This window comes from Vigna unguiculata, chromosome 7 (genome assembly GCF_004118075.2).
Source record: "Vigna unguiculata cultivar IT97K-499-35 chromosome 7, ASM411807v1, whole genome shotgun sequence".
NCBI lineage: Eukaryota > Viridiplantae > Streptophyta > Magnoliopsida > Fabales > Fabaceae > Vigna > Vigna unguiculata.
This window is the reverse complement of record NC_040285.1, coordinates 18,232,995-18,245,625: the sequence shown is the minus strand read 5'-3', so window position 1 is coordinate 18,245,625 and position 12,631 is coordinate 18,232,995. Positions and strand designations below refer to the sequence as shown.

Genomic DNA, 12,631 nt, shown 5'->3' with positions numbered 1-12,631 from the left:
TGACTTATAGGCCTCGGTTCTTTTTTAACCGAGGCCAAAAACCTCTTCATATTGCCTCGGTTCAAAAACACCCGAAGCCAAAAGTGCTGACGTTGATTGCATTTTTGAAATTTTGGTTTGGGCTGCCTTATAGGCTTCGGTTCTTTTGCAACCGAGGCCTAAAACCTCTTACTGCACCGGTTTTGCACACACCCGAGGCAATATAGTTGGACGAAATTGCCAAAATGTCACCGCCTCCTTATAGGCTTCGGTTCCGCTATAACCGAGACCTATAAGGCGAAGTAAAATGTCAAATCTGCAATAATGAAGTTTAGAAGTTAAAAACTTATTTAATCTTTAATTTATAAATTTCTTGTTTCGTCCCATATTTTCATTTAATATTAAGAGAAATGGAGGTGTCAGGAATTATTATTCGTATTATTTGTAAAATGACAATTAATGTGAAACGCCTTTTTCTTTTAAACTATTGTAGAGTATGTTGTATATTAGAGTTTGTTGTTAGTTATTCTTTGTTTGGTTCAATGTTAATTAGTTTCAACTAGTTTGTCAATAATTATAATTAATTAGTTGTTATTTTTATTTTTTATTCCATAAATAACTTTTTATAACTTTTAATTGTATCTGTTTCTCTGTAATAAGAATTTTTATTCATTTCTCTCTTCTCATATTCTTTCTTTTATTTCCTTATTCTACTTTTATACCATGATAAAATGGTATGGGGAGCCCCTTTCTACTTATCATACTTTGAGATAGAAAATGGTTGGTGTGAACAAATCTTTTACCAAGATTTCTATTCTTTGAATTTATTTCTTGATGATGGAAGTTCTAATCCCACTTACAGATTCTTTGATCCTTATTACGTTCCTCTTGGTGAGAATAAAGTAATTTCTTTTGTTCCAATTGTTTTCAAAAGGAACAATTATCATTCTTGGTAGAAAAAGTTATTGACACTTTTTTCAACAAATCTCAAATTCAGAGCAATCACACAAACAATTTAGTATCAGTGTCTAAGATAACTAAAGCATTGTCATGCAAATTCCTTTTTTTCTGATTCTATTTGTTAGATTTAGGAAATCAATTCTTTAGGATGATTGGTGCAGCTAACTTACAAAATGGTTTATGTCTTATTTGCTAGGAAATTTAAAAAAATACATGTAATTATTAGTGAAATTAAGTTCTTTAATTTTTAAAAATATTCAATTATGTCATTTTTATAGATTGTCGTTAACATGTACATCTCAACTCGTTAGATTGACATTCTCCGCCTAGGCCTCACAAAGATTAAGTTATCTCTCTCTGCCATTCTCTTGATACTTTTAAATTCTCTAATTAAATAATCTTGATTAGGAGTATGATAGTTTAAACCATGTGTTAACCAAGTTTAAAAAGATGTTTTTGCGGAAACATATTACATTACTGAATATTGTTAGTTCCTGCAAGAAAATGTTAGTATAATAAAATATATTTATGACTTTACCACTCTTCTATGTGTTTCATTCAAATTTTTACTTGTGTATCATACTTATAGATTTTTTCTTGAATGTACTCCCTTGCCTCTTACCACTAAAATACTCTTTAGCGCGTACGGCAAAGAACTTTTGTAGCTTAAGCAAATACTGAACAAACCATGTGAAAAACGTTGCAAGATCTAAATAAAAATTTAAGGAAATTTAAAGACACAAAACAAAAAAGTTAGGAAAAAATAAAAAAAGACTACCAAAAATATTTAAATGAACAACACGAAGACTCTAAGAAAAGACAGATTACAATTTAATAGATCAATAAAATTGTGTTGAACTCCTTTTTTTTTTTTTCTTGAATCCTTACTTTCCTTTTTTTTTCTTTCAATATATATTTGTTTCCTTTTGACTTTGATCCACTATTCTTTTTTTTTTCTTTTCAATTTCGCAGTTCAACACATAAACAAATAAAACTAAACAAGTTGTCCTTCAAATTCTCAAACTCATGTAAATCAATATAATTGTACTAGCAAATAATTAATTGGGACTACAATAATTAAAAAAACACAAAAGCAAATAATTTTCACGAATCAAATCTACAATTTAAATAAAGAACACGAAAAAACAAGACAAATTAAAAACTCAATGGAATTGGATAAAACCTTAAGGGTTTTACTCCTTCAAAAATTCTAAGTAATGAAAAAAATAAAATTTCAAAATAAAACACAAAACAAAAAGACATTAAAAAATTGTAATTTTCTTTCATATGACAGAAAAATAAGATAGAAGAGGAAATTCAAACCAGAACCTTGATCTAGATACCGGATGATATAATCCTTTCGAGAAAAAAGTAGGATCATTTTTTAATTTAAATCTTCCAGAACCACAACAAAAATAAATCAGAGAAGAACACAAGATAAGACAGTAATGGAGAATGCCACAATCTAGCATATTAACAGGTCAAGTGAAGATTCGTCATAAAGATGTTAATTTTTGATAAGAATATGAGACCTAAGCCAAGAATATAAAAAAATCCTCTCTTAAAAAATTTAATATATGACTAAAAGTATCTATATCAGTTTTTGGTATTTCTATATATAGGCACATAAGTTTAAGAAAACATATAAATCGTAAAAGAAAGCCTAAAGCCAAAAACATATAAAAAATAACAAAAAACTAAAATTAATGATGTCAACTTTCGCCTAGCGAGGACCACTCGCCCAGCCAACTCAAACTAACTCACCTAGCGAGATTCGTGCATCCAAAAAATTTAACGATCTGTAAAATTAAAATAATATTTACAATTTAATTAATTTCCTGAATTATTTTTCAATTGTGTTCACGATCTTCTATTTCTTAAGTTCCCTCATTTATGGAACATTATAAGCTTCGAGACATGTTTTGATCTTTGACCTTATCATAGATCCTTTGAATTGCAAATGTTCATCCTCGAGTTCTTCTTGTATAAGTTCAAGAGATAGTCCTTTACCACATGTGTAAGTGTCAGTGCCACATGATAGTATTTTCTATTCAATCTAGTATCTATATCTAAAATTTTGACTCAATTTAGTCGTAATTTTTTCTAAAATGGATCAATGTTGCCTCTCTTAAAAATAGGACCAAATTAGTACTCAAACTTAAATAAAACTTTATATACATGTTAAATTAATTTTTTAGAATTTATATATCAATCAGGCCACCTAAATATTGAAATTAATGTTATTTTATACATTTTTAATTTCAATAAAAAAATCTACTTTAAACTTATTATATATTAAGTTAAAACATGTAAATATATTTGTCACAATAAATTTATAAACAAATTAACAAGGGAAAATACTTTTTTTAAATTATGTCAAATATTAGAATTAAAAATTTCGAGTGTCATTTTATATTTACATTTTTAATATTTAAAAATTATAAGTTTAGATAGGGATTTCTTTATTGAAATTAAAAATGTATAAAATAAAATTAATTTCAATATTTAAGTGGAGCGATTTGATGTATAAATTTGAAAAAATTATTTTAACACGTATATATAAGTTGTAATTAAGCTTAATTACTAATTTGGTCCTATTTGGAGAGAGAAACACAGCTCCAACAAGTTGGAACTAAATCGAGTCAAAATTTTAAATATAGGGACTATATTGAATACAAGACATTGTCATGTGACACTGATACTAACACGTGACAGTAAAGCTGTCAAAATGGGTTGGAACTCGCGAGCCAACCCGGCTCATCACAGGTTCGGGCCGGGTTGGGTTGAATTTTTTTTATAAATTTCAATACGGGTTGAATTTTGACCCGGCTCACTTAGAACCTGGCTCTCTCGGGTTGAACCTGTGGTGAGCCGGGTTGGCTCACCAACCCGCAAATAAAAGGTCACACAAGTGTTTTTTTGTTAAGTTGAACTTTGCACTTGGGTCATGTTAGGTTGTTTTTTTAGTCAACACATAGATAATTTGTATTTTCGTGATTTTGATGTATTTAGATTGTATTAAAGTTTATTTAGATTTTAATTAGAATTATAATTTAGTTTTGACTGGAAAAAAAATAAAAAAATATATTTTTTTTAAATTAAGTGAGCCCGTGAGCCAACCCGTGGTGGGTCGGGTCGGGTTCAAATTTTTTTGACTCGCTAATAAGTGAGCCGGGTTGGGTTGACTCACTAAGTGATCAACCTGTGGTGGGTCGAGCCAAGTCGGGCCGGGTTACCCCTTTTGACAGCTCTACGTGACAGTGATACTAACATGTGACACTATAGGATATGTGGCACTATCACTGTTGAGTGGTACGATAATAAGTTGGCACGTGACAATCTATTTTAAATTTGAAAAAAAATAAAAATAAAAATAAAAAATACTATGAACTGACACGTGACATGTACGAACATGATGTTAATGACAATATAAAGGAAATAACTTTATTTGATCATTTTTTTGACTTAATTGCATCAAATAAGAATTACATATTTTTTGAGTTTTCAAAAAAAAATTAGAGGACTAAAAGTGTAATTAAACCAAATATAACTTATTCACCTTTTTTTGAAATTCAATAAGGACAATTTCTTGTGAAATGTGTCACTTAAGGCAAACAAAAAATATTCCCTTTTTGTTGATAGTAGTGACACATACTTCCTAAACAAAAAAATACTTTGATAATTTCTTTGACTTGATACATATAGATACTTAGGGTCTTATACTCGTTCCTTCAATTTTAGAAATAAGTTGTAACATGCACCAAGGAAAAAAAGGAAAAAATAAACCATCCCTCTAATAGAGATAACCGTAAAACAACGAAGCAAAGGAAGGAGAATGTTCTATTTAAAAACTTTGAGTGGCAAAATAGGGGATAAATAAAATTTCTTCAGGCTCTTATGAAGTTTTCTTCATTCCTCACTTTTTGTTTTGTCTATGTCTCTTTCTCTGTTCTATCTGTTTTGTTATTTTTTTCTGATTGGAATGTAATAACATTTATCTTTTGGTAATGAAAGTATCTTTGGTTTCTTTACTTTCACAAATCTTCTAGAATATTTCTTCTCGCTTAGTTGTTCCGTATTTCTTCTAGTTTCTTGATACATGTGTTCTTGTTCTCTTTTTTTCTAGTTCCAAATTGGTGTTTTCATTGACTCAATGGTGGAAAACACTTGCATGAAGGATATGCAATCCTAACTAACACGTTACAAAGAGGAAATTCGTCGAATCGTGACCTTGCTAAAAAATCGTGAGGGAACTTCCCAAGAACGAGATGATTTCCTGATGACTTGGGCCTAGTCATAGGCTCAATCAAAGACCAATCATGATGCTTCTTTCTTAGGCCTAATAGCTTCAAGACCATAATGGACCTAAAGGACTCCAAAAGCTTCCTAAAAGTTCATTAGAATATATTTATTTTTGGGCCAATTGTTTAGGCCATGCTTTAAAAATAAATTGTAAAATGATTAGAAGTAGTTTTGGATCATAATTCATCTAGATTTAGCAATTGGGTCCATTCACGACCAATTACAAAAGTTTAGACCAAGTTTACATTTAGCTTTAGCCATGAGTTGCACATTTAGCACATGTGTTAAATGAGAAAAGTGTGACATACCACCTGGCATGTGATACACTTTTTGTGGATCTTAGATCTAGATCTAGGTCTAGACACATGTGTTTCACATGGCCACCTTTCATTTAGTCTTGCATTTTGGTATTCATTTTAGGAGATGCTCTCTACTATAAATGAGAGTCTTCACACTCTTTGTAAGATTACTCTTGATTGTTATTGCAAATACATGTTGAGATCACTCCATGACTTGCACTTTTGATAGTCCAAATTGCTAGAGCATTCTCCTAGATTTCTCCTCTAGCCCTCCTTCCTAAGTTGGCCTAACCTCTTAGGAACCTTCTCTAACCATTTTTGCTGCCATTCCATCTCATTCTCTTCGGTGCATCTTCATCATTACTGCAAGGAAGCTTCATTCAACCATCAAAATCACTCGTGGAGCTTCATTATATCCCCTTTCGGTGGTTCCATACGTCCATCAGGTTGATGATCCTCCAGCTTTACAAGAAACATTGTAGACTCGAGATGCCTTATTACGGCTGCTAAAAATTAACTTGTCAAGAGCCCAAAATTATATGAAAACTCAAGCAAATAAGAAAAGGAGAGATGTCCAACTAGCTATCGGTGATATGGTTTTAGTAAAGTTATAGCCTATCGTCAACCGTCGCTAGCTCTAAGGAAAAACTATAAGCTAGGATTACGTTACTTTGGCCCTTTTGAAGTGTTGCAAAAAATTGGAAATGATGCCTACAAGCTATGCTACTGCTAAATTACATCTGGTATTTCACATATCACTCCTAAAAAAGTTTCATGGCCACTATAATCAGCATTATTTTCCATTGTCGCTTACTACTTATGAGTTTGGACTAGACCAACCTGAGAAAGTTCTCACAACACGAGTAGTCATGCAAGGTTCAACAGTAGTCCAACAACTTTTGATTCAGTGACAACATACTGAAGCAGCAGAAGCTACTTGGGAATCTGGACAAGATATAAGAAACTCTTATCCAACTTTCAACCTTGAGGACAAGGTTGTTTCTCATGAGGAAGAAGTGTAACATGCAACAAGGAAAAGGAAACAATAAACCACCCTCTAATAGAGATAATTGTAAAAGCACGAGACAAAGGAAGGAGAATGTTCTATTTAAAGACTGAGTGGCAAAATAGGAGACACATAAAATTTCTTTAGGCTCTTACGAAAATTTCTTCTTTCCTCACTTTCTTCTCGCTTACATGTTCCGTATTTATTCTAGTTTCTTGACACCTGTGTTCTTGTTCTTTCTTTCTTTTCTTTTTTTTTTCAGGTTACATAAGTACGTTATGTCCATAGTTGAAAATAATGCTAGACCAAACATACTTCGATTTGTTTGAAACAAAAGAGTGAAACAACTTCTTTGATTCGAGCTTTTGTTGCTTAAACGGAGTCTCGATTCAATAAAAGAGTTACAATAATCATAACTAGCATTATTAGTTATGTCATAAACATAATAATCATAACTAGCATTATTAGTTATATCTTTTCAAGCTCTGTATATTTTTCTAATAAGAATTTCTATTCATTCATCCTTTTTTAGATTCTTGCTCTTAATCTAACTTTTGTACATAACTTCTGTCATAAACATCACATAAAATCAAACAGAAAAAAGAAACAATAATCATAATGTTTCATACCTTAAATGCGACTCCTCGATTAACAGCAAGTTTCCAAGTTTCAGGACAGCAAAAAAATGATGTACTATGTTAGCTAGAAGTAAATGCAGATGTAATGACAGCTCAAAATAGTTTCTGCGCTCCCATTATTCTCAAGTGACTAAAGCTACCATAAAAATTCACTAGAAGCCATTCCTTTTGTTTATGTCTTGTCTTTTATGGTTGGTTGGGATTGGGCGACGATGTAGGTAGTGAACCAGAATAACCTGATCAAAAGTTTCCCAAAGCAGCAGCAAAATTGATAAATAAATAAACAAATACAACCTCATTATCCTGTAATATGTTCCAATTGATTTAGAAAAACAAAATCTTTCCTGGAATTCATCTAATTATCTTAATCACAACAAAAGGGTGACTAATTGTGTCCAAAATTAAATAAAATCAACCAACATGATTTGGATGATCTTTTGCTGACACTTCTACCTATGTTGTAGAGAATATGAATAACATATAAAAGAGCACCTACAGCACATGAAAAGAGCTATAAGATCAATTTTCCATGACTGTGTATTGATGAAACGTTAAACTTCAAAGTGAGCATGCTACTATTCTGAAACCCGGATGCTCTCACTTGTCAACCAAATCTTCTTCTGAATTATCAAAATTGCATCATCTTTGTCTTGGCTTGAGTCTTTCTCGAGATTAGATGTGGCCACTGAAATCCAGTGCAATGCTGGCAAGAACTTCTTTATAAACACCACTACTGACCGCTTATCATGGACAATGACGAAACCTTTAGGCCTCAGGATTCTATCCATTTCAATCAATAAATCCGTTGGACTGCATTCTTTCTCAATGATATCAGAAAATATACCCCATGCATGGAGCAAGTCATAAGTTCGAGGGTAGGTTGAAAATGCTTCACACCTGTCACATCAATCACAAAACATGGTCAAAAGAAGGTAATATTTCTTCCAACTAGAATGTGGTTTAACTATATGAAAGTAGTGCTTCCAATGGTGGGGTATCCTTGCATTTCAGAGAAATAACAGCAAAGTCTTGTAGATTAAAGGGCAAAGTTTCAGAGGTATTGAAGAGAATGAAGCAGTAGATTAAACAGAAATTGCTGTTATTATAACCTTGAGAAAGATAATTCCTTTATAAAGATAAGAGCCATACCAATTGTGAACCGTTCCTAACAGCCCTCTATCATATATGATCTTGAGAGTGTTTGGTCCATTTTCTGGCACCACATTCATAGTCCAAACGTCTTTGTCCTTCAAAGCAGCAGCAAATGAGCCCAAATGTGCCTTCATGTCCATCACATTCCGAATTGTCTCAGGCTTAATTTTATTGCCAAGCATTTTCCAGTAATTAACAACCTCTTGGTGCCAATATTCCTGAACAGAATTAGTTGTCATAAACAACGTAATCAGACACGTTGCTACGAAGCTAATATGCTTTTAGATTCTGATTTCAAGAATAATGACTTCTTTTGAGCCATATTGCACCCAATTTCATGACTGGGACAAAGATGAAATCACAATTAAGAGAACTATTCATATGGTGTCACATTTAGATTGTCTTCCTTTGGACAAAAATGGAGAGTTTCTTCATTTATTCATGTCAAATTTTATGAGAATGAGATCCCAGTTATATTTGTTTATACTTTCAATTGGCAAATGTTGGGTTTCCACTTCTGTCTTGTATTTCTCACAATTTTCTTCACTGTTACCTTTGCTTCTACTTTTGATGGTTATTTGCATTCATTATTCAAGTCATTAAAAGTGTAAACAGGATAGATTTTAAATTACCATGTCCTTTTCAAACATTTCAGTAGAATAGTTAAAGTCAGCAAGACGAGGAGGTGGAGTAGTCAATCGAGCTGGCCAAGGAGCCAAACCAGATCCTCTTGCTTTGTGCATCTCTGCATAGACCAGCAGAATATATGGTTATTGACTTTTCAACTTATGATAAAAGAGTAAAGAAACAATACCACAAATTGTTGATGGAAAAGAACAAAACCATGCAACATTAATATATGAAAAAAAATGAGTTGTATAACTTGTGTTGAATGTAATGTAATCAGAAAGAACATGGGCCCATCTAGAATAGCAAAAGCTATCTGATTTAACTAGCCAACTACTGGATATTATATCCATAATCACAAGACAGCCGCCCCTCAAGCACTACGTTGTTTCATTCATCACTTGTTATTCATAGTCAAATATTTTTTGAACTGTTAAGGGTCTATACTCTATAGGAACATTCTTATTATCAGTTTATTTCATGGTGTTGAGATTAGAGAACAGACTAAATCATTAAATGAAATGGAGAAGATATCACTCACGATCAGAGTAACGTGAGATGCAAGCTTTCATTTTAACTCCCCAAACAGCATCAGGATCATCATCAGGACTGCAGAGGGGAGGGTGAGTATCAGGCTCTCTTTTTAAGTAGCAGTCATTTGTAAGAGGCTTCACCCATATGACAGTCTGGTTCTTCTTAGCAGCAATTTTCCAACACATCTGCCCAACAAGAGCACTCATTTGTCTCCATATTCTTCGATCTTCTTCATCCTGAGCATAGGCTTCAGGAGATGAGTACGCAAAGTAGCCTCCTGGCCTGAGTAACCTATCTAGCTCAAGAAGAAGTATCCCATCTCTTTGAAGCCAATCAATTCTACAGCGAGAACAATGGGCAAGTTCAAAAGATCTACTAGGGTAAGGAAGTCTTAATGTCCCCAAGACACCAAGATATGCGGGAATTCCTCTTTCTAAAGCAAACTGTATTTGGTTTTCATGAACATCATTTGGTGCTAATGACATTGCTATTACATCAGAAGAAAGAAGATATCCTCCAAAGCTTGCAACACCACAGCCAACATCAAAAACATTGCGAAGTCTTCCTTCATCATTTATGATATTGTTTGGAAAGTTAAGCATCTGTAAATATCAAAACCACAGATACTAAGTTATAAATTTTTCTAGTCATGTAAAAGTTTTATGTTTTGGCCCAGACAGTAACTATCTTACATTGGCAATTGATGCAATATATTTGTCAGCACCGTAGTGGAAGTGAGTTCCTCCACCAGGAAAAACTATCTTTTCACCTTTTACAACCATCCATCTCTGGTCAGATTTCTCAGTTGCAAGATGAGTATGAGGTATATTTGCCCTCCATACCTGATCTCTGCTTTTGGGCCACTTGATTGGAATCTATTATCAAGAACAGAACTCAAAGCTTGTAAGCACAGAAATTTTCCCAATTTATTTAACTCTCTTAGTTATATCTAAGAGAAACAATGCTGGAGAAAAGAGAGACACCTTGTATCCTGGAGGAGGGGGAATCAAACAATTATAGCGCCTCTCAGGCATCGGGCAGTGTCGCTCGTAGTGCTCCATAATAGTCAGATCAAGCTTCAACCTTGTTTGGTATATGAAATTTCTGTCCAAACACGGAATTAGCTCTGAGAGACGATCATCACAAACCTGAAAAAAATTGAACACGAGTAAAATAACTTGAATCCTCAAACAAGACCTTAACATTCAAGAGAACTCACTGGAATGGTCTTCGGTATGGCACTTTCATCTCCTCCAAAAGTCAAAGATTTGCTACCATACTCAATAGAGGATGAACCGCTATCCCTAGAATACAGGTAAAAGAAAGCACCGACAATCACTAAAACTATCACAGGTATGACCAACCGCTTTCTCGGTTTCCCATCTGCTCTCCCTCTGCCCATTCTTGTCACTGCATAACAACAATATACCATGGTTTCAACTTCAACTGGCAGATAAAAAATAGATAATATACGAGCAAAAATAACTATTCAATTTCAATCAAACAACAATATCTCATAATTATCTCACCACAATCACCGTTTCAACCGTACCAACTCAGTTCCACAAAGCACCTATCTGGTGCAAACTAGAGCCACGAATCAATAACTGTACAGAAAGTAGAAATTGAAACCAATGAAACAGCACTCACTAGCACCATAATGAATGAAAAACTGAACCGAAAACACCAGAAGCACAATCCCTCGGAAAGTATACATTACTATTGGATAAAACCATTTTTCCAAATTCTGCGCAGATCTTTAAATCGAACATAAAAACAACAAATAGGAGCCCCATTAATGATAACAAGAGAATAAGTTAACATATTCCAAAAAGAGAAAAACAAAATCTAAGGGGAACAGACGCACAAACTCTAGATATGGGCGTGCATATGAATTGCCATCACCGACAAACTGCCAGCTTTCAGTAACCCATCTCGTGAAAAGAGTAGAGAGTGAGGTGGCAGAAGCAGAGAGATGAAAAAGTTATCATTTTGTGAATGTCGGAGGCAATTCAGATAAAGGGTATGGATCTGAGGAAAGAAAACAGACATGGACAAGGGAAAAACACAAAAAGATAGATAGCATTTTGTACCTCAGACTCCGCGTCTCTTCACTTCAGAGGTTGCGTTAAACTGGGGCATCGCATAACGAACAATGCAATATCTTAATGTCGTAAATGTCTTTTTACAAATCAAAATTTTTAATTTTATTTTCGTAAGTGATACACAATCACAGATTCGAGAAATGGTGAGATCTAACCTCTGCAAATGTTTACGGTGTTATTTATTGCTTCATTATTATTGGTCGATAAAAAGTTTGGGAGTAGTGGAGGAGAGGAACATGCAACGGAGTTTATCAAATGGTAAACCTTTCATCGTTTCAATCTTTCTTAAAAATTAGTTTTAATTTCTTTTCTGGTTGTTGTTTATTTGTGTGTTTATTAAAATAGATTTAGAAGTTGAGAAAAGAAATTATAGATATTTTTTAGTTTATAATTAAGTTTTAAATAAAATTAATATAAAAAATAATTCATAGGTTTAGAAAGTTAATATATTTGTTCTTCTTGATAGAGCTGTCAAAACGGATAACCTGACCCGATGCGGCTTGACCCATTACGGGTTGATGATTCAGTGAGCCAACCCAATCCAGCTCACTTTTTAGCGAGCCAAAAAAATTCGAACCCGGTCCGGCCCATCACGGGTTGGCAGGTTAAACGGATTGGCTCGCGGGTTCACTTAATTAAAAAAAATATTTTTTTATTTTTTTCAGTCAAAACTAAATTCTAATTCTAATTAAAATCTAAATAAACTTTAATACAATTCAAATACAAACCAAAATAAAAAAATACAAAATATTTATGTGTTGGATAAAAAAACAACATAACATGATCCAAATGTAAAGCTCAACTTAATAAAAAAAAATAAAAACACTTGTGTGACCCTTTTATCTGCGGGTTAGTGAGCCAACCCGGCTCACCACGGGTTCAACCCGGATGAGTCGGGTTTTAAATGAGTTGAGTCAAAAATCAATCTATATTAAAATTTGTAAAAAAATTTCAACCCAACCTGGCCCGAACCCATGGTGAGCCGGGTTGGATCACGGGTTCCAACCCATTTTGACAGCTCTACCTGTG

At 33.3% G+C, this 12,631-nt stretch overlaps 1 protein-coding gene across 2 annotated transcripts; it reads right to left on the bottom strand.

The window, feature by feature from the left end:
* Nucleotides 1-7,431: 7,431 nt before the first annotated feature.
* LOC114191829 (probable methyltransferase PMT3) lies at nt 7,432-11,816 on the bottom strand. 2 transcript variants are annotated; one of them, XM_028081245.1, is made up of 9 exons: nt 11,365-11,816; nt 11,027-11,104; nt 10,717-10,907; nt 10,481-10,645; nt 10,190-10,372; nt 9,505-10,099; nt 8,969-9,081; nt 8,334-8,554; nt 7,432-8,081 (listed from the first exon to the last, which is right to left on the bottom strand). In XM_028081245.1, the coding sequence occupies exons 3-9, from the start codon at nt 10,897-10,899 to the stop codon at nt 7,760-7,762; spliced, it is 1,782 nt and encodes a 593-aa protein (XP_027937046.1). In that variant the 5' UTR covers nt 10,900-10,907; nt 11,027-11,104; nt 11,365-11,816; the 3' UTR covers nt 7,432-7,759. The 2 variants fall into 2 exon arrangements, with proteins under 2 accessions (XP_027937046.1, XP_027937047.1); XM_028081246.1 differs by having other exon boundaries at nt 11,591-11,816.
* Nucleotides 11,817-12,631: the final 815 nt, after the last annotated feature.